The 23,184-nt window shown below is 41.7% G+C and overlaps 1 protein-coding gene across 11 annotated transcripts in view; it reads right to left on the bottom strand.

Moving 5' to 3' along the window:
- Window positions 1-23,184, bottom strand: part of HOOK3 (hook microtubule tethering protein 3) — a 143,195-nt gene that overhangs the window by 108,275 nt on the left and 11,736 nt on the right. For 5 of the 11 annotated variants that reach the window (XM_073345890.1, XM_073345889.1, XM_073345888.1 and 2 more), the window contains exons 2-3: window positions 9,881-9,966; window positions 1,038-1,110 (exon numbers count right to left, since the gene is read on the bottom strand). In XM_073345890.1, the coding sequence (XP_073201991.1) occupies window positions 1,038-1,110; window positions 9,881-9,966 (159 nt within the window). Of the gene's footprint in view, window positions 1-1,037; window positions 1,111-6,163; window positions 6,353-7,103; window positions 7,171-7,638; window positions 7,753-7,945; window positions 8,827-9,880; window positions 9,967-23,184 lie in introns of those variants that run through there. The other 6 variants (XM_073345893.1, XM_073345898.1, XM_073345896.1 and 3 more) reach the window with 6 other exon arrangements.

The raw sequence follows: 23,184 nt of genomic DNA, 5'->3' as shown, positions 1-23,184 counted from the left end.
TTGTTATTTCTAGGAGGAAAAACAAGCAAACAACCTTTTTATGGAAAAAGGTGAAGAGCAATAAAGAGGCACAAACAACTTTTTGATAGCAGTTTACCTTTCACCTATGGTTCTATCCTGAAATGGGATTAAATCTGTTAGTCTCTAAGGTGCCACAAGTACTCCTGGTTTTTTTGAGGATACAGACTAATAGGGCTTCTACTCTGAAACCTGTCATTGTAGGGTTGCATATCTGATTACATCTCAATGATCTTCAGATCAAATTTGTTCAATTTACAACTGAAGGTATTTTTCCTCAAACCCACATTGGGATCTCAGCATCTAGCTGTGTTCTTTCTAGTTTGTGGAGGTCGAAAACTACCCTCCACTACACCTGTGCAATCTCTACTGACTTGAGGATTTGTAAAAAAGTGTAATTGAAGATATTATTACAAGGTGACTGAGTTGCACAAGTGATTGTGGAACTAGAAATTAGTTAACAAATCTGATGATTATGCAAAATCCAAACCAGAATAGTTTGCTCTTCCACAGTTGAGTGGACACTGTAGTAAAGAGTAGCATCATTTTACCTCTTTATCATAGATATGACTGAATATACCTTAGAAGCAGAGTAGTAAGATGTCATTTTTCCACAGTCTTTTCTGAAGTGCACTTAAGATTTTTAGGGTAATTGGTTGGGCATTTCCATACTTAGCAATTAAAAAAAATATATTTTTTACCTTCATTCAAATTTCCTACCTGTTGAAATTTTCTTTAAAAAAAATTTTCAAAGCTCTTTTAAGGTTTATTTTTCTGATAAGTTTTCTCCAATTACTGAAATGGATTTACATCATTAACTTGGTTTTTGACATTGAATTAAACTCTAAAAGAGCCAACAACTTTAGATAATGAGAAATCCTTAATTACATTTAGTACAGTTAGTTTGATATCTTCTACTGTAAGCTAATATTTTAATTTAGGAATAAGTTAATACTGAAAAAATATTTTATTAAGAACTAAAATACTGACTGTAGAAAAGCAAAGCATGAAGAAAATACCTTTAGCCTCCAATTATCTCCTACTTCTGTTTTGATTCTGTTTAACCAGTTTTCATCAAAGTATGCTGGATCTCTGAAAATAAATAAAATTAGCATATATGTTAAAAACACCAATTTCTAGTACTAACAAGCTAGAGATTCCAGATGAATCCTATACTGATGTTCATTTAAATGCATATACACATATAGATATTAATATAGTCTATCTAAATATTTATATCACGCTCATCATAGTGTTATCCGAATGCCTCCAATACTTACCTAGTACTTTTGAGGTGACTGTAATACTCTTAAAATGACACCTAAGCCGTGGGGGCCATTGTCTGGCTTATTGTAAAAGGTGCGTGCCCCTTTGAGTGGTAAAGAGACAGCGAGTGACTTTCTGCTGCAGTGGCAGACCAAGTCAGCATGCGGATACTGACCCAGCCCCTGCCAGTGACTGGAATAGAGGGGCAATTATATAGGTCCATGCCGGTGCAGGAAAAGCCCTCTTTTACCTGGACCAGACAGAGCAGCACCCACCCTCCCACCCACAGAAGTGGTGAAATACTAGGTTTTATCAGGATCTGCTGTGGGCATTCCTCTGCTCGCTCCTTTTACAGGGGGCACAGATGGAATTTTTCCCTCATCACATTAGCCAAGGTGAAGTGGGTTTTTTTCACCTTCCCCACACAAGGATTAGAGGAGCTTAGTTAGGGTGAACATGAAATGGGAGTTAGGCTATGATGTCGCAACTCTTTATGTAAACGTGGGGTAGATGTCCAAGTGTAGGTACTCCGTAGGGAAGGGATACAGTGATCAGATAAAAAGGATTGGTAACCAATTTAAGGGAGGTATTCTTTAAAAGAGCAGAACTGGAGGGGAGGGGATGGTTCAGGGCTCCTATGAGTGGTATGGCAGGGAGCCAACCCCCTCCCTCTTTATAACCCCCCCACCCTCATTCAAGGGGGAGAGATGGTAAAGTCCCAGAATTGGGTTGGCTGGGGATGAGGATGGGTAAGCGGGATGGCCCATCATGTATATATTAAAATGATAACCTGCATTGTACACTTTTATCTGTCAGGACTCCCAGACATTTAAGAATAAAGTTGCGGCCTAATTAAACCGCATCAAACATTTCCTGTCCTTCTTCCAGCATAACTGGACAAAGCACCTAGCCAATTTGTACCATGTTCTGCAAATGGAAAATTTTCTTTCCAATCCTCACAAGCAATCACCTAATGCCTGGAATCATGAAGTCTGAATTATCTTACAATAACCATATTTAGCTTGCATACTTGTATGTTATTATTGATACAATTAATAGACTTTTTAAATCCAAACACAAGTACTTCTTATGAATTCCTGGAGCAGTGAGTTCCCACATACTAACTTTAAATATTTCTTTAAAAATGTAATCCCTTCAATTTCAACCAAAAAAACCCAAATAAACCCATTCTCATACAGTGGAAAAAGTTGAAAAGGAACACTTAGTTTATATTTTCCTCTGAGCATCTGCTTAATTGTTTTCCCTTCTATCCTATAAAAATCCCAGCATTTTAAAAGCATTTTCCTTGTAAGCCCCGCCAAACCTTTAACTTTTTTTTTTTTTTTTTTTTACAGTCACCCTTCTTTCAAGTTTTTTCCAAGTTTGGCTCCTAAGGTGAAGCAACCAAGATAGAAAACAGTACTCAACGAGGGCACACTATTGTTTTGTATAATCTGCCATTATATTTTCTGTTCACCTCTGTTTTCTATCCCTCTGGCAGACATCTTCCCTGAGCAACTGCTAGGGCTTTCTCCCCAAGGTTCAGAGACTAGCTAAAAAGAGCGAATGTTTCTTACTGGTAACTGTTTATTCAAAAATCACATTTTCCAACATAGAATTTTGATAGTTATGTTCCCACCTACAAAGAGGCCAGGAACTAAATGTAACTGTCAGTTCCAGTAAACAAGTATCCAAAATCATGTTCTCTCTCTCTCTCTCTCACACTCACTCAGAATGAAGCAGAAAGAAAACAGCCAAACAGAACGAAGAAGAGACAAAGGGAACAACAATAAAAAAAAATTAGTGATTTAGTAGGTGACATTTCCGCATCTTAATCAGCATTAAAGCAATGCCCCCTAGCACAGTTTCACGGAGCACTTTGCTATAGGGGCCCCCACATTTTTTATGACAAATGAAATCAAAATCTGATCACCAGTAGCCAGAAAACTGATGGCACTTTTTGAACGAGTATGGCTATTAGGATCTACTTCTCTAGTGAGTCTCCAAAATGGGTAAACATGCAGGCAGTTTCAAGAAGAAAAAGTATTCTTAGATTGCGGACTTAAAAAGTTGTGCTGCCACTGTGCACTGTTATTGCTTTGTTCGATCCAGTGGTGTTGAAGTGAATCCTATATGAAAAAAGTATATCGGTTATTAAGTCTTAGCCACTTTGTGATCTTTTGGGATGGTCCATTTATTTTAAATCTATCAAATCCACTAATGTGCCTTGTGATCCAAATAAAGCTCGAAACTCAGATACAGCTGGCCAACCATTAGATTAGCGCTTTGATGGCTAGACCATACAAATTTTTGTCCTCTTTCTTCTGCTACACTAGCTCCCAGGTATCCCCTTTCTCTACAATGTCCTCAGAGTTAACAAATGGTCTGAGATAGATTACGTGGCAAAGGAGACAGAAGATCACAATGGTGACAGTGTCTCAACTCAACAGATTCCAGGTGCTATATTACACATTCCTCTATGGAAATTATGATGAAGGCTAAGGCATATTTCTTTTTCTCTGACAGCATCTAAAAACACATAACTGGAAGAATGATTTTAAGTACTAGGCAATCTTATGACTCCAGACTGCTCCCATTCAGAGACATAGCTCAGATCCATGACTACGGACACAAGAGTACAAAAGCATGAAACAGCAAATGCAAAATATATGGTAGAGTTTCATCTGGTTTTGCTGATAGATCTCACTATGTGTGTGAAATAGACTTTGTCCAATTAGCTGTGAAATGAACCCTTCTCTCTCATGAACAGGTAAATCCAGGAAGGAAAGCTTGGTTCCACTATTGACAAAGATTATTAATGACTACATGAAAGCATCATGCCAGTCTCTTTTAAAGTAAGTGGTGTTTAACACCTTGCACAAGAAGCCATCTTCTGTTTTACTCTGTTTTCCATTCAGTCCCAAATCTCCCCATTCTAGAGATTTAGTGAGAAAATATCAGCTGGACAACTGTAGCACGATATAGATTCCAGTTATATGAGGGCTGGATAAACCTAAAAAACTACACTAGTATCTTTGGTTGATCTCGGCTACGAACAAAAGTCAGGTGTCCAAGTTGATCTTGTTATATCTTTCAGCAGACTTACTGACCATGCTGCATTGGTTCATATGAGTGACTTATCAAGAGGGCAGTGAATGATCACCTGTGCCTTGCTGTCAAGGAAGTCTTATTGTACTCTCCTGTGTTCTGCCACAAGATTTTCCTCCTACCACCCCAGTCATTTAATGGCTATGGGAGGCCACTTACTGGACATCTTCAATCACTTCAGGCTGCAGTGCCATCCTTATGCCGACACCCTAGTTTTACATTCTCCTCTGAGACAGCTGGTTTGAAATTTAAGCCGGACAAGAATGAGACACTGCTCATGAGCAGGGAAATGATTTTGAGGAGCTTGCTGAATGACAGTCATGAAAATTATTAAACAAATATGCCAATCACTAGTGAAACGGTGCAAAACTTGGTGTCAACCTCAGTTCTGCTCAGTCCGGAGGATAATATTCTGATAGTCAAGAGTAGCTATCATCTATGCCTTCCTCAGCAATGAGTGTAGTATGAATACCAAACAGACAACTGCCCTTACTGTCTTCTTGGGAGGGGACAAAAAAAACAGGATGCCCACACCTGATATTTGTCCATCTCTGCATATGCATTTTAGTCTTAAATGTCTCATATTTCATTTTAGAGGGAGAATCCATAAATGAGTGAATCCATACATGAGTGAATCTTTTTCCACAGCTCCCTTTTGTACTTGCCCAGGAAGGACACTTCACTCCCAGTGAGGGTTCCAGTCACTGGCAGGCTGGTAAACTCTCCATTCAAAACGTAACCTAGATTCTCTGATTGTCATGGAATGCCAACCATGAGTTTGGCTAGAGCTCCCTCCAGGAAAAGGCTACCGTGGCAAGAATAGCGAGCACTGTCCCAATACAGAAAATATTGACTTGGTTTTGCCTCTCTAGTTCTACTGTAATCTGCCCTGATGAACATTTGGTCAGTCCCTTCCATCAAAGCAGAGGTTCATAAACTGACAGGGAAACAGATACTATTGTGTTCAGAACTTCAAACATCATGAGCTTCAGTGACAAGATGTGCCAGCCTAATCCACATATGGAGATGGGCCCGGATCACTACAGTGATGCAGGAAACTAGCATGCCCAACATCTTCAGATTTCTATCCAACACTCTGTCTGATCCAATTAGCTGTGTTCTTGCTGACTGTATTTTGGTTACTCATGGAAAACTGACACCTTGTCAGGAGTCTAATAGCACCTTAAGTGGATATTTTCTTCAGCAACACTCTGCTTTCTTGATGCTCTTTTACAAAACTGATTGATTTCTCTTGATGAAACTCTTGATGCCATCTAGAAATGGATATAATTCTCTCTTCTTCCCCCATGAAGATAGATATTGATATTACTAGGATCATAGTGAACACACATGGGCAGAAGACACATTCAGATATAGGACCTTATACTGGAGGCAGTTGTGTAGAGCAACCCTCAAAAAATTCAGGCAGGGATAATACAGTTTACCTTTCTCAAAGGGACTGATATGATGAAATAGTCTAAGTCACCTGATTGACTTCAGCTCTCCATTCTAATAAGGTGCACTAGTTGAGAGATTTTCACATCAAACTCTCACAACCCTTCAAGTCTTCTTGGGGATTACTGAAGATAACTAGAGTAAGCACCAGACATCACGTCTGTGTTACTGGCTCTATAGCACCTATTCGCAGTAAGTGATCTATTGGCTTCGGAAGTGAATTTGCTCTTCACTGAATTCAAGGATGTTGCTGGAGTGCTCAAATCTTTGTTTTAACTTTACCCAACAACTCTTCTGAATAACTTCTAGCACCCACCTGTCTCCTGTCATGCATTTCTACTCCTGCGACAGTTTTCCCCCAATTAGTTGGTTGTCTTGGGACAGGAGTGGGAGTCATGCTGCTGATCTAGAAGGAATGGTGGACTGGAGAAGTCAGCCCTGGACTCCCCCTCCTTTGCTTGAACAGTCCCGCCTGCCTCTGGACTAAGAGTCCTTTCTGTGGTACCTGTTTGAATTGAAGGAGCAAAAGGAAAACTTTACTGGCTGTTTCAAATTATATATATATATTTTTAAATAGCTGATGGGAGCCAATGTTTTTCCTCTGTATTTTCTAAAATGGTTTTGCCTAATGGCTCCCAATCACCTTACCAACTGAATACTTAGAGATACTCATAATGTGTTAGATTTATGGGCAAGCTTTCTGAGACACAGGTGATCACTGGCTACTGTGTTTACTGCCATAGATATCTGAGAACCTAAAAGAATCCATCGAGGCAACCACACTACAAAAGAAGAAGCAATTGTAATTTTCTTTTCAAACGATTTAATACCTGATGACTACTCTGAAAAAATTCAAAATCAGCTGATATTAAGACTCTTTTGCTCCGAAGCGTTTCTTAGCAGTAAGACATTCAAAATTATTGTGAAACCGATGTATGTATATCAGTAACTAGAAATTTGCCATCTAGCATGCCTCTGCAATGAAGTTCAATTAACAGGAGCTTTGACAGCCATAAAGTCTATTTAGACTGGCCCAAATTATTGTATGGGGGTTATCACCTGAACTTACAAATTGCTTAGTTGACCTTTATTACAAATCACTGGTTGCATGGGGAAAGTGAATTCAAGCTAGCATTCACTGAAGCTGGGGGGGGAAGTGATAACAAAAACAATCACTAAAGCATCATTCCATTTCAATGCTGCTATGGAAATGCAAATTTTATACTGTACACATTTCACCTATCACGACTACACACCATAAATAAATATCCCCTGTGCAGCTGGAAACAGTAAGTCAGGGTTGATTTTCTTGGGACTCTGCCCCTGGAAGTGTACAAGATACAAGGCCCAACAAAAGGTTAAAAATATGATCAATAAGACTACTGAGCTCTCCCTCCCCATGTCACCCAAGAGTTTTATTTTTGATACATACAAGACATAATTCCTACAGACCCCCATTTTGAACTATACACACCAGTGAGCCACATGTGTTGGCCAACAGGTGGATACAGAAAATAATCCTATCAACTGCTGCTTAGTGATGAAGTTATGGGACATACACAGTATGACGCAGATGCATCACTTCATGATTAATGGCTACCCAAACTATACAATGTACTACTATGATCTTGCATGTGCATAACTTTATGATTAACAAATATCTAAAGTATATAATGTAGCAATATGGTCTCAGCTTCATGAATGTTCTGAAACATGATTCAAGAACAGTTAAGTTAGAATCTCAACTTCTTACAAAATTTACTAACAAGATCTCTTATCCCAAGTGCTCACCTTCCCTCAGTATATTCTGTCATGTTCCCTCCTTCTTCAGATGGTGAGAGTCCCTTTTTAGATTCATGTTGTTACAATACCCGATTTATGTTGTGGATTTCCTGTTTTTTAGGCCTAAAACATTGACATTCATCTTTCATGATACATAGACTAGTAATGATGGTGCTAGTCTAAAATTGGGCATACTATACATGTTTTCTTTTTTGCATCCTCTTTAATGTCCCCTAAACAACAACATTCGAATAGTAGAGCATTTTTAATCACACTTAGGAGCAGCTAGAACTGTTGACATATTGTTTGAACATACCAGGATTCCTTTCTGACAAAGCATGTACAAGGCAGCGTAGCTTTCATAACTGATGCCTCTGTTTCTGTGTAGGAGGACTTCAACTTATCTGTGGGATATGTGCCAAGATGTTGCCCTTTGAGAGTTTTATTTGTTACTTCAGTAAAACAGCCATGTCTGGAAAATCTCCATGAAACCTGCTTTTTTGCATTACTTTTCTGTTGGGCTTATTTGTATTTCCCAAATTCTATTATACAATTTCCTCCAGAGCAGAATGAAACTATATGGCATAGGACCTTCTTAAAAGTTCCAAGGAGGAGGTAAATATTTTCTTCATTTTTAAACCAGGATTATCCTCTTCAGTTCATTTATATTCTTCCATATTAAGTCCTCTTACAAAACATTTTAAGCATTGCCTCAAAATATTAGACAACTTCTGAGTTTCCTTCCACTTCCTCCTGTGTACTGCAGGCAGACTGCTACTCCTTCCCTCTGTGGAATAAGGGACTGCTGATGAAAAACTAATACCTATTTTTATTCTTTTTGATTTCCTAATCTTCCTTTTGGAGGATTTGTGCAGAAAACTACTTTTAGATTTGTTTATTTGTTTTTGCCCAGCAATTATTTTGATTATGTTCTGTACCTTCCCCATATTAAGGAATAAAGTTGGTCCCTTGACTCTTTATAAGAATATAGGAATTGTCATACTGAATCATGCCTATTGTCCATATTGACCAAGTCCCAAGGCCAGAGAGGCCGGGTAGGGCCAGACTCAGCAGCCACCTCCCCCATTTTTAAGAGAATAGGGTTGCTCTGCTGGCCCAGGGACTAAGTTGCCAGGCCACCAACCAGTTCTCCCCATTGCACCCAATGGGTTGATCTCGGGACAGATTTATTCCCAGCAAATGTACCCCAGGGGGTATCAGGCTCCCTGTCAGGAGAAGCCACAGAGGAAGGCCCTCTTCAGCTGCTGTAAAGTGGGGGACAAGTACCTGCCATATCAGATGCTTATCCCTAGTCTCAAAACAGAAACAGAAATCTCTCCATAAAGGATAGGTAAGTATGATACACTTGAAAATAAGCTTTGAAAATAAACCTCATTTACCAACAAACTACAGTGATGCATTCTGAATCAGTGTATACAGCATCTTAATCCATATTTGGATCCATCAAAGGCCTATTACAAAAAGTCATGACGATCCCAAGCACAGAGAGGTTCCCTCCCCCCTTAATCTTTTAGGAATTGAATGGTCTTTGAATGGTGCTAGATTGGCAGTATTAGAAATAGACCTTCTCTGTTTAACGCAAATCTTGTATTACATGAGCATCAAGTTTCCTTACACTGCCTTGCCGGTTTGACTCAACCATGACTTGAAGGGATTCACTCCAGCAGATGAAATAATAATAAATTACCCATGTCTGTTCAATCTCTGAACTCCGCACTGACACTACTAAAAAGGACGGCAATATGGGGAGTTATTAAAACTTTTTGACAGGTATAGCAGGCTCAAGATTTATCACTACAACATATTGTAATTTATGACATAGTATGTGTTTAGTAGTTTTCATAAATTGTCCTCAACTAATAAGCTATTTTGCATTATTAATCAAATTAAAATCAAACTTTTTAACAGCGGTGTAAAAAGTATTCTTCTTAAGTTTTAACCATTTTATTTCTCAATAAAGTTGAAACTTCGTACACAAACTCTTTGACCAGGTACTTCTTTTGCCTTAAAATAACTGTACTTTTCAGATGTTTTTCTCCATTTTCAAATAACTGTTGGTTATGCTTTAGGTGAAAACACAAACTAAGTTTAGCAAGCTGAGTCCTTACTGGATACTGGTCAATTTTTAATATGAAAACATACATACTTACATTCAGATAATTGGGTACATTTACAAATGATCTATTCTGCATGCAAAAACCCCACAAACCATTAAACAATTTGTTCTTACATCTTTTGAAGCACCTGGGCCATCACAACCCCATTCGTTAAATCCTCCACAGTCTGGCATGGTGCTTCAACATTAAATGTCTGGATCTGAAGGGGGGAAAAATGAAATTTTCTTATTAGCCTGCCTTAACCATTTCTTACTAACACATCAAAGAGTTTTCAAAAGCAACACAATGGTATTGTTACTACCAAACAACAGCAAATGGCAGAGAGAAAAACAAAACAAAACAAAACACAAAGGTGCACAAGTTTAATTCTATCAGTGGGGAAACATTGCAAGTGCTAGATTTCATTTAGTGAACCACAACACTGAGGTTTGTCTTGTTGTAGAGCCATGGACACAGCTTCGTAGATATGGTTGCAACCAAAGTTCTATTATAAGCTCTGACCAAGATTTTCAAAACATGCTGACTAGAGTTACATTCCTAAAGGAGGGATTTGCAAAAGCATCTAATAATTTAGAACACAATTCCCACTGAAGGTTAGTGGAACCTATGCTTTTAGGTCACTCAAGCACCATCCTAAATCCCTATTTAGGCACATATGTAAGACGCCTGATTACTAAAAATGCTGATCACCTAGACCGTCCACTGACTTCCCATGGTTATATAGTTATATATACACATGCATGCGCTCTGAACAATTAACTCCTCCCTAGTGTGGGATGAGAGTGAAATCGTGCTAGTACTCGCAGATTTGTATTGGCCAGTGTTAGTTTGCTATTAATTGCAAGGTGCTCAATTACTAGGATAGGTGTGGCAAAAAAACACATCTAGACAGAGAGAAGTCTCTGGTATAAATATAGAGGTTAAGATGCAAGGTGTTGGTATCTGACTTAGAACTGGGGGAACAGAATGTGGCTCAGTCAATAGTGCCATATGTGGGGGTGAGTGGTGGTTTCCAGTCCATAACAGAAATACATCTGAAGTAGGCTGGGTGGGTGACAGTCATTTTGGTCAACAGGCTGTGACTAGAGACACATACTGGGTGGGGTAGGGTTTCATTTTTGAATGTGCAGTATAATATACACTTCAATATTTGTGCAAGAGGTTGCAAGAACTTCAAGATCAAAGGAGACTTCCCTGGAACTTTGTGCTGAGCTTGCCCCTGACACAGCAGTACCAGACGATGAGAGCTCTCCTTCACTATAGAAGAGTGAGCAGCCATAACACTGTAGAAGTCGACTAACCTAGTTTTCTACTGTCCAGATGGAAACCCAGTTGGGAAGTCCATTGTGAATGCTGTTGTGCTAGGAGTTTGCACTGTAATAAATACTGTGTGTGTTACAGGGCAAGTGATCAAGACTGCTAACATGCCAGAGACCAAATAATTTAAATGGCTGCACTCCCCAAACTGACAGAGCCATTAATGGAATCCACATGCCCATTCTGTGCCTGAGCACAACAAGCAGAGAAATAGGTAACAGAAAGGAAACTGTTTCCATGACGATGAAGTGTATCTCCCTGGGAAACCCTGGGCATTGACATACAGTAGCCTGGAGAAGTGCATGATGCCAGGACTTGAAACAAACCACAAACCCCCACCACCAAACTCTGGACTTCTCAAAAACAGGAAAAGTGAAAAAAACTATTCCCAGTGAACAATATTGACATTATGGGTATTTCCATCCCCACTGTGCTCCCAGGTGATCCCGTCTACCCAGTACTGCCTTGGCTCATTAAAACTTCCCCAACTACATAAACAAAAGGTAGAAGATTCCACTACACACTGAGCCAATGCAGGATGGTGGTGAAGTGTGCTTCTGGGATACTGAAAGCAAGACGCAGATTGTCTGTTGACTGTTCCATGACTAATACTACCATGATCATATCTGCTTGTTGCATTTTACATAACATAAGCGAAAGCAAAGGAGAGGTCACCAGTAAGGACTAGAGTGGCTCAGACAGCCTGCCCTCTACTTTTTCACAGCCAGAAAATCATGTGGAAGCAGCTGAAGGATGAGAACATTACTTCTGATGAGCAAGCGCTACAGATCTGAAACAGAGGGCATCAAGGACTAATGCTTTGTTTCTTTTTAGGACTACTTGAAAATACCTTATTTTGTACAGGGAAGAATGAAGGACTAGATGGCACAACATTGATGTTAACCTAGCATATTTATGCTGTGTTAATTTTTTATTGATGTTATAATGGAGACAGTGTCACCTTATATTAAGTATCATCAACATTAAAAAACAATGCCTTTTTTCCAAAAACAAAACTTCGTTTTAATAAGGGAGTCCAGCTGCAGAAACAATTTTCTTTCCCTGTGTCAAAAATAGGAGTTGAACATCTGGAGAATGGCTGGGAGAGAGCCAAAGAGGTAGATCCCAATCCAAAAAGTTCTATTCTCTGCTTTTGGGAGGGGATGGTAGTGGGCAGCACATGGCAGCGCAGGAGCAGACTAGTTGTAGGGACAGAGCTGCAAGCAGTTTCTTTTGCGCCTTTAGTCATTAAATAATGGCTGCTGAAACTCTGCCTCCCTGTAAATTTCTGCTGTCTATATTTTTGCATGAGTTCTGTCCTCCTGCTGGAGCTGTTTCTGCCTTCCAGGCATGTTCAGGACTGCCTCATCTCTCACTCCGCAAAGTGGTAAATTCCTTCTCATTCTCTGTTCACATTCTCTTGCGCTTTGATGAATTGGTCCTTTCAACTTTGCCACCAACATGGAGTCTGGACAATATGCACAGCTGGACAGCAAGCCCTGACAGAGAAAATAAGATATGATTGAATTAACACGCACAGCAATCCCTCACACGTCCCATGAAATGTCAACAAATGAGACAAAATAAACTCTCTCTTCTCTTTTAAATTCCAATAACTAATCCAGAGCCATCCGACACAGAATGTTAAGGACATATGTTCCCAATTCTCACACAACACTTAAAACTATGGAGAGGTGTGGGACTATTTTAGATCAGGGGAAGCGACATATGTAGTGCATAATGCCAAAATGGTATAAAAAAGTTACTTACTACAAAAAAGTAGGATCTTGGAAAATGAGGGGTTTTGGTTTTTTGTAGGTGATATCCAATGAGAAGCTCCATGACTGGTGATGCTTGGTTAGCTACCTTGCTGATATGCCTTATTTAAAAAAAACAACAACTTCATATTAACTTTGGAGAAGTTGCCATACAAACAGTTCTCCAGTACAGGAGCTACAGACTGGGGTAAAATAAGGGATAGAAGGATCTACGAGATCGCCCTTCACAACACAAAGCACACAGCTTGTTACTTGCATAATTACACTCCAAACTTGTACTTATACTGCTTTACTGGCATTACATAAACAGGCATTTTCATGCATTCATTAGAAAGACAAACTCTAATGTGATTGCAGATAGCCAAGTTGTGCATGCTGTATGGAAATGGCCAGATGCCATTTGGGCCAGCCAATACAATGTAAGGTAAATGCTTTGGCAAGCATCCAATAATTAACTTATTACAGTAAGTTACAGGTCCAGCTGTTTTTATTTTTCCATTGGTGTTTCATGTGACATTAAAAAAAAAATCCCCATTACGTGCCTGCTATTTTGGATGTGGCTATATGGTATAGAACCGCCAGCTGCTGTAAGTGTCAAGCCAAGTGCTTCCTCTCTTACCGTAACTGGCAGGCCATGCAGCTGAAAAGGGTACCACAAGTGAGAGGATGGAAGGGTGGGGCCAAGACAGACCAGTTATGGGGGAATAACGGTTTTGAGTGGGCTGCTGTGGGGCGGTTACTTATACTATGGCAAAGAGGATGAAGGAGGGAGTGGTTGAGGGAGTGAGGACTGGCAGAGCAGGGGGAAGGTGAAGTGGACACTTTCATCTTCACATAAGGCTATAACTGCCCATTCACAAATATTAAGGATGGCATTCATAAGAACCCAGAAAAATTTCTCTCAGCCCCAGAATCTGAAAAAAAAAATCAGTCCCCATCAGTACTGTACACAATAGTAAGCTGCATACCTGATAAAGCTTTTCTCATCTCCAGATTCCACTTCCTCATGCTGAACCAGCTCAGTCATCTCAGGATCTGGGCCTCCATCCTACAAATGGATCTTGTGATCTGGGCAACTCCTGGTCAGGCTCCCTGACCCCCGTTCCTCCTACTTGGCAATGGTGTTCTCTTCTCCCCTGAATAATCATGCTACCAAGTACTTTTTCATTATGTTTGGGAGCATCTTAGGCTGAGCAGAGGAGTGAGTCTTCAGGCTCCTAGCCAGACCCTTGCGGAAATGAAAAATTCTATGCCAGGACTTGAGTTTTCTGATGTCCACTGACTTTACGCTGTACTTTAGGTTTTTGATTTTATCCCAGCGTGGTTTATAAGCCCAGATTATACCAAGTATTCAGATGACTGGTTGTATGTACATAAGAGCATTTAACATCACTGGCCAGCTGCTTCTGGATTTTCTCCTCATCCCATTATAAGATTTGGGCCCAAATATCTGAGCCGGGCAGCAACACAGTCAATAAAGGTTCTCCTTTAAGACATCCTAGTACAGGGGTGACCAACCTGAGCCTGAGAAGGAACCAGAATTTACCAATGAACACTGCCAAAGAGCCAGAGTAATACGTCAGCAGCCCCCCATCAGCTCCCTCACCCCGCTCCCAGTGCCTCACACCCACCAGCAGGTCCACCGATCAGCATCTCCCATGCCCTATCTGCACTTCCCAATCAGCTGTTTTGTGGTGTGCAGGAGGTTCTGGAGGGGTAAGGGGTGGAGCAAGAGCACGGCAGGCTCAGGGGAGAGGGTGGGAAGGAGTGGAATGGAGTGGGGGCAGGGCCTGTGGCAGAGCCAGGGGTTGAGCAGTGAACACCCCCGGCACACTGGAAAGTTGGAGCCTGTAGCTTCAACCCTGGAGTTGGTGACTACACAAGAAGCCGCATATTAACTTCTGAAGAGCCACATGTGGCTCTGGAGCCACAGGTTGGCCACTCCTGTCCTAGTAATACTTGTGATGTTCAAAATCAAAGAAACTTGCAATTGTGAAAGAAGTTGTTTGCCGTGCAAACTGTCTGCACTGAGCTCTATGGTCTGTGCGGTGCTATTATACAGGTAGATGGCTTCTGGCCAAGAAGACTCCTGTGCACTAGGATGAAGAAAATGGACCAGACAAATGGCCTCAGTACTGACTGGAGCACTGTGGGACTTGAGTGGGAGGACAATATGAATTAGTTTACTACTACACTGGCTCCATACTGCCTCTAAATTGCTGCAGCTTGAACCAATATGTAGACCTGCAGAACACAAGTCCAATCCAAATGATATTTGGAATACATTAAACTGTATAGAGAATGTGTATGCAAGATGCTTGACAAGTATGCTGGGAGACCACAAATGTTTCTTAGCCCTGGTCTACACTACAGGGTTAGGTCAAATTTAGCCGCGTTAGGTCGATTTTAAAATGAAAGCATCTACACAACCAACCCTGTTCCATCAACCTAAAGGGCTCTTAAAATCGACTTCCGTACTCTTCCCTGGCGAGGGGAGTAGCACTAAAATCAACCTTGCTGGGTAGAATTTGGGGTAGTGCAAACGCAAACTGACATTACTGGAGCACTCTGCGATAGCTCCCGGAGGCCAAAGTGACCGTTCTGGACAGCACTTTCAACTCCGATGCACTAGCCAGGTACACGGGAAAAGCCCTGGGAAATTTTGAATTTCATTTCCTGTTTGGTCAGCGTGGCGAGCTCAGCAGCACAGGTGACTATGCAATCCCCCCAGAATCGCAAACGAGCTCCAGCATGGACTGAAAGGGAGACATTGGATCTGTATGGGGAGAAGAATCTGTGCAGGCCGAACTCCGATCAAAAAGGAGAAATGCTAATATATATGCCAAAATCGCACAGGGCATGATGGACAGAGACTACAACAGGGACACACAGCACTGCTGTGTGAAAGTTAAGGAGCTCAGGCAAGCCTACCAAAAGACAAAGGAGGCAAACGGTCACTCCGGGTCAGAGCCCCATACATGCCACTTCTATGATCAGCTGCATGGCATTCTAGGGGGGGACCCTACCACTACCCCACCACTGTCCGTGGACACCTACAAGTGGGGACTCTCACACAACAGGGAAGAGGAACAGGGAGAGGAGGAGGAGAATGCGCAGCAGGCAAGCAGTGAATCCGTTCTCCCCATCACCTAGGACCTTTCCAACACCCTGGAGCCAATACCCTCCCAAGTCGGGATCCCTGACCCTGAAGCCGGAGAAGGCACCTCTGGTGAGTGCACATTTGTAACTACAGTACAGGGTTTAAAAGCAATGGTGTTTAATGTTTGATTTGCCCTGAAGAATTGGGATGCAGTCGCGGCCAGTACAGCTACTGGAAAAGTCTGTTAACGTGTCTGAGGATAGAGTGGGAATCCTCCAGGGATATCTCCATTAAGCTCTCCTGGAGGTACTCAAAGCCTTTGCAGAAGGTTTCTGGGGAGGGCTGCCTTATTTCGTCCTCCATGGTAGGACACTTTACCACGCCAAGCCAGTAGCAAGTAGTCTGGAATCATTGCAGCACAATGCATGGCAGCGAATGGTCCTGGGTTTTGGTCGCATTCAAGCAACATTCCAACTATATCTTTCTGTGTTAGCCACAGGAGAGTGATATCATTCATGGTCAGCTGGTTGACATAGGCGAATTTTTGTAAGGGAACAGTAAAAGGACCCTGTTCATGCTGGGTTGTTTGCAGTTGGCTAAAAGGGATCATCCCGGAGAATACCCACATGGCAAGGGGAGGGGTGAACGGATCATCCCAAACAGCCGCCAGCAGTGGGGTGGGGCGAGGTGTGTGCTGCACATCCACCCAGAAACCGCAGCCCCTCCTTTTAAATGTGAAACCCAACTGGCATTGTTTGCTATGGAAAAGGATGGTGCTGCAGTCTGAAACCATTCACATGTTATGAAGGCAAAAGAAGCCAACCCCGCGTACCAAAAGACTTACCAGGGCTGCCTAGAAACCGAATTCTGTTACCCAGCCGTTTGTGATGTGTCACCATACTGGCAGGCGCTCGACATAAAAGCCAAAATGCAACCTTGTACCTAAAGCACACGGGCTGTCTGCTGTGAATTGCTTGATTCACTGCGAAAGAGTCCCCCTTTTGTTCTCAGAAATGTATCATCTTAAATTTTACTCTCCCTTTTTATCTCCCACCAGGTGCAAATGTTTCTAGGCTCCCCCATCATCTCCATCTCTGAGGTTATCGCAGATTAGAAGGTGAGAAAAAAAAAAACCCACTTGCGATGACATGTTTTCCAAGCTCATGCAGTCCTCCTGCACTGATAGGACACAGCTTAATGCATGGAGGCATTCAGTGGCAGAGGCCAGGAAAGCATTAAGTGAGCATGAAGAGCAGAGGCAGGAGGTGATGCTGAGGCTAATGGGGGAGCAAATGGACATGATGAAGCGTCTGTTGCAGCTGCAGGAAAGCCAACCAAGAGCACAGACCCCTGCTGCATCCACTGTATAACCGCCTGCCCTCCTCCCCAAGTTTCATATCCTCCTCACCCAGATGCCCAAGAAAGCCCGGAGAGAGGGGGGGGCTCCAGGCACCCAGCCTCTCCACTCCAGAGGATGGCCCAAGCAACAGAAGCCTGTCATTCAAACAGTTTTGATTTGTAGTGTGGCTACAATAAGCAATGTGGCCTTGTCCTTCCCTCCTCCCCCACCCCACCCGGGCTACCTTGTCAGTTATCTCATTTTATTTTTTAATTAATAAAGAAAGAATGCATGGTTACTTTATTTCCTTTGCCAGCTGTGATTGAAGGGGGGAGGGTGGTTGGCTTCAGGGAATTAAAATCAACAAAGGGGATGGGTTTGCAGCAAGGAGAAACACACACAACTGTCACACCATAGCCTGGCCAGTCATGAAATTGGTTTTCAAAGCCTCTCTGATGCACAAGCACGCCTACCTGTGCTCTTCTGATAGCCCTGGTGTCTGCTGCTCAAAATTGGCCATCAGGCAATTTCCCTTAACCTCCCACACCACCATAAACGTCTCCCCCTTACTCTCACAGATATTATGGAGCACACAGCAAGCAGCAATAACAATGGGAATGCTGGTTGCGCTGAGGTCTAACCTAGTCAGCAAACAGCGCCAGAGAGCTTTTAAACGTCCAAAGGCACATTCTACCACCATTCTGCACTTGCTCAGCCTATAGTTGAACTGCTCCTTACTACTGTCCAGGCTGCCTGTGTACGGCTTCATGAGCCATGGGAGCAAGGGGTAGGCTGGGTCCCCAAGGATAACTATTGGCATTTCAACATCCCTAACAGTAATTTTCTGGTCTGGGAAGTAAATCCCTTCTTGCAACTGCTCGAACAGCCCAGAGCTCCGAAAGATGTGAGCGTCATGCACCTTTCCCAGCCATCCCACACTGATGTCAGTGAAACATCCCTTGTGATCCACCGGTGCTTGCAGCACCATTGAGAAGTACCCCTTGTGGTTTAGGTACTGGTTGGCATGGTGGTCCAGTGCCGAGATAGGGATATGTGTTCCCTCTATTGCCCCACCACAGTTAGGGAACCCCATTGCAGTAAAGCCATCCAGTATGACCTGCACATTTCCCAGAGTCACTACCCTTGATAACAGAACATCAGTGATTGCATTGGCTACTTGCATCACAGCAGTCCCCACAGTAGACTTGCCCACTCCAAACTGATTCCCAACTGACCGGTAGCAATCAGGCGTTGCAAGCTTCCACAGGGCTATCGCCACCCGCTTCTCAACTATCACGGCAGCTCTCATCTTGGTATTCCTGTGCTTCAGGGCGGGAGAAAGCAACTCACAAAGTTCAAGGAAACTGGCCTTAAGCATGCAAAAGTTTTGCAGCCACTGTGAATCATCCCATACCCACACCACTATGCGGTCCCACCAGTCTGTGCTTGTTTACCGGGCCCAGAATCAGCGTTCTACTGTATCAACCAGCCCCACTGCTGCCATAAGATCCCAACTGCCACAGCCCGTGCTTTCAGGAACGTCTGTGTCCATGTCCTCATCACAATCGTCCTCGTGCTGGCGTCTCTTAGCCTGCTACTGCACATACTCCAGGATAACGCGCGAGGTGTTTACAATGCTCACAACAGCGGCAGTGAACTGAGCGGGCTCCATGCTTGCCGTGGTATGGCGTCAGCACAGGTAACCCAGGAAAAAAGGTGCAAAACGATTGTCTGCTGTTGCTTTCATGGAGAGAGGGAAGTAGGGAGGAGTGACTGACGACATATACCCAAAACCACCCTCGACAATATTTTTGCCCCATCAGGCATTGGGAGGTTAACCCAGAATTCCAATGGGCAGCGGAGACTGCGGGAACTGTGCGATAGCTACCCCCAGTGCACTGCTCCGTAAGTCAATGCTAACCACGGTACTGAGGATGCACTCCACCGACTTAATGCGCTTAGTGGGGACATACACAATAGACTGTATAAAGTCGATTTCTAAAAATCGACTTCTATAAAATCGACCTAATTTCGTAGTGTAGACATACCTTTAGAATAGTAAATTTCTCTCGTGCAGACAAGACCCTTAAAGAGACAGAAAACCGAAGGCTGAGGAAAAGCTATACAACATGCAAGCAGAATGATCAAGGATGAGAGGCATGCATTTTATTAGTTCAACTTTTCTCCTTTTTAATAATTAGCTTATAAATGTCCAATGCCTGTTCTAATATTCCAATTCTAAACTTTTGCCTATTATTTGCCCTTGCTTACTTCTTTTTGTCTTTTGACCACTCTCTATTTAACACTTTTCATAAACTTTCAATTCTTCTGGTGTTGCCTGTGCATATTCACATGCAGCCACACATCAACCCCCTTCTCCAAGTGCCAGCGAGCTTCAGGTTCCTTCTAGAAAAGAAGTGCCTATTAGGACCACATAAGTGCCTTCTCATGGCACCAAATGTTCAGATCAGAGGTTTTCGGTGAACCACCCGAGTTTCTTCTGCTGAACCTTAAGATCCTTAAAGTGACAACTCTGGGCAAGAAGAGATGATCAGGCTATGTGAAAATACGGAGGAAACATTCCAGAAGAAGTACCGTTACTACTAGGTAATCTCTCTCCTTCTACAAGGCAGTCTGCTTCTGCATACTCTCAGTTATGGAAGTCCAGTTAACAGGACAACCCCAACAAAGGTGAGCTGAGACATTTTAATTAAACAAGGATTACAGAACAGTTCTCCAAAGCAAATATCAGATCTAGATGATAAACCAAGAAAACAGTGCTCAGTAAACCTTTGAAGAGAACCCCAGCTAGGCAGCCCTGTAGATTGTAATGTTTCCATCACAACAGAGAACCCATTGGAAAACTGAGTAACCCCGGAGTGTGGGCCCCAAGAACTCAAGTGCTTACATGGTAGATAAAGCACACATGCAAGTGCAAAATCTAATCTATTTTGACAGTCACTCAGCATTCCCCATATACTGATCCACTAAGACTGCAAAAAAATCTAGGCAATTTCCAAAATACCTTTGTCCTCTCTCTACACAGGACAAAACTCTAAGCACTTAACTTCTAGGACACAGAACCTAGGGTTTGGTTAAAAAAAACCCTAGAAGACTAATGCCTGTGTTCAGGTAGAACTCAAACATTATTTTAAAGAAAAAAAAATGGATGAGCTTGCATGACAGCTTTGTCGTTAGGGAACGCAGTAAAGGTTGGATCAATCATTGAAGACTGCAACTCACTCATTCCTGTCTTGCAGATGTAACTGTGATGAAAATGCTGCCTTTGTGATAGGTGGAATAAAGAGCACTTTTCAAAAGGTTCAGAAGGTGAATTTGTCAGCACTAAGTTGAGATGTCACATCAGTGAAGTTGTCTGCCCAGCGTAAGGACAACAACCAATCCTTCAAAGAACCCCATGACTGTAAAATGGCTTTTCAGTTTCATCTAGAAGCTAGTATTCAAAAATAGCAGACAGAAGTATTTTGATCAATCACAAGGACAGGATGAGAAACTTCAAGTATAATAAATAGTCCAAAATTGACGACATGGGTGCAAGGGTATGGGGTCAGGTTGTTAGATGCTCATACTGAAACCTTTGTCCATTTCCATTTCAGGAAGTGACATTACAGGGTGAACAGCTTCTTGCATTGCAGCAAAATATTGCTTTGTGCTTCACCAGAAGTAATTAAAGTCCCATGAATCAAACAATGGAGAAAAGTGGATGCAGAAAGAAATGTGTTCTTGGGATATCTATGTAACAGTACTGCCTGACCCAAGCTGGAGTGATAAGGATGATCCTTGACCCTGCACTGGTCTTATTTTCCTGAGCATCAGTAGAAGCAATGGAATCAGTGGGAAAGCATAGTCTCTGCTCCAATCCAACAAGAAAACCTCTTATTGAGTTTCTGTCCATTCCTGTCCTGAAATAAAACTGTGGACCGTTTCTATTGCTAGTTGTGACACAAAAATCTAAGAAAGGATAACTCCACCTCCTGAACAACAGCTCTACCATCAACTGTTTCAGAGACCACTTCCTCTGGTCTTTGCTTCTATGATTTTTCTTATCTGCCAACCAGGTGGATAAAAATCAGTGATTTTTTTTTAATAAAAAAAATTAATTTTTTTACATTTAAAATTGGATTTTTGTGATAAAATGCTTTTTGAGGAAAAAACCTAAAGATAGTTTTAATTAAGATATCTTTGAGCTATAATGTATCTCATCATGGAATAGGGATTATAAATTCTAATTCAATAGCATGAGACAATATATTCATGTAATGTTTAAGAAAAGTTTTGTAAATGAGTTCCAATAGTCCATGGATTAGGGACTCAATCTTATGGGGTTCCACAGGCTCCTGTATAGATTATTTAGGTTAATCTTTATCTACCCAATGGGTCTCAGTTCAGAAGATACCATCAGAGATGCTTAGTTTTGCAGTTCTCAAACTGTGGATTTATGTCTCCAGAGGTAAAATGCTTGTTAACAGCAAAAATGTTTTAAAATAAATAAATAAATACTATAGAGAGGTGAGAAACAACAAACTTCAACTCTACTGTCCCTCTGCAAATTTGTGTACACAGAGTCAATCCCTTACCTCTCTCTAAAAGTGCAAAGTTTCAAAAAGTTAAATTAATAGAAGATTGTTGGGGGCAGAATAGATCTGGACAAGGAGAAGAAGTCTGGAGATAAATGGCAGAAGCTTTTTTGTTAAAATATTATATGTTTGCTGTTGAAGAAAAAAATCCAGAATACTTAACATTGTTGTTTTAGTTAAATAAAACAATTTAAATGTCTGTATGGTGATGTTCTCCTCCTAATACAGCATGGCAAGAAAATCCTCCAAATATTAATGATTAACCTGTTGAATTGGAGACAGTTCACCTCCCAATGACTTCATAAATATCTGCTTCAATTACCTTTGGTAAATGAAATAACCAAACAATCATTCATTTTCTGATAGAGCTATAAAACTAATCTGAAAAGTTTTCAAAATATATCACTGTTTAAAATTGTATAGGGTGTACCTTCTAAAAAGGAAACCTACATCTATCTGAGTTGTGAGGAATATGTATTAAGGTTATAACAACCAACAAGAATGCACTTTTATGTAGAAAACCATGATTAAACTGAGTCTTCCTGACTAGTGATTTAAATCATGATTTACAAATCTACTCTGCTGCCAACACATTTTCTTTGCCAACCAGCTAGAGGTACACCATGTAAATTTGATGAGCCAGACACTAGTCACAGAGACAAGCACCTTCCTGCTTATTAAAGTAGAACTTTGCTGTCTTGTCGGGCACATGCAGCCATGGAGAAGAGACAAAAGACTGAAAACTCCATCTGATATATGGAATCTACTTTTCCACATCTTCCAGTCACCATGAATATCAAGCCAATTTTCCTAGTATAGACACACATGTACACCCTGATGCCTGAAGTATGCTATTATCTAACCCAGAGGTTCTCAAACTGTGGGTCAGGACCTCAAAGTGGGTCATGACCCCATTTTAATAGCGTCAACAGAGCCAGGATTGATGCCCTTGAGCTTCGGCTTTGCCCCCCTCCACCCGGGGTGGTGGGGCTCAGGAAGGCTCAGATTTCGGTCCCTGCTCCTGGGGTCACGTAGTAATTTTTGTTGTCAGAAGGGGGTTGCAGTGCAATGAAGTTTGAGAACCCCTCATCTAACCAGACATTTAATGAACACTCTCTAGAGATGCCAGATCCAAGAACGCCATATTGGTCACGACTGTTTCTATATAAAAGCATAATTACTTTCAGGTCAGTCTGAAAGCTACATGAAAATATGTATCTTCTATGTTGAGAGCCCCAAACCAGTCTTACAGGGATACAGGTAGGAATAACAGAAGGACAGGGAT

The sequence above is a fragment of the Lepidochelys kempii genome, chromosome 5, assembly GCF_965140265.1.
Source record: "Lepidochelys kempii isolate rLepKem1 chromosome 5, rLepKem1.hap2, whole genome shotgun sequence".
NCBI lineage: Eukaryota > Metazoa > Chordata > Testudines > Cheloniidae > Lepidochelys > Lepidochelys kempii.
This window is presented reverse-complemented; position numbering and strand designations above follow the sequence as displayed.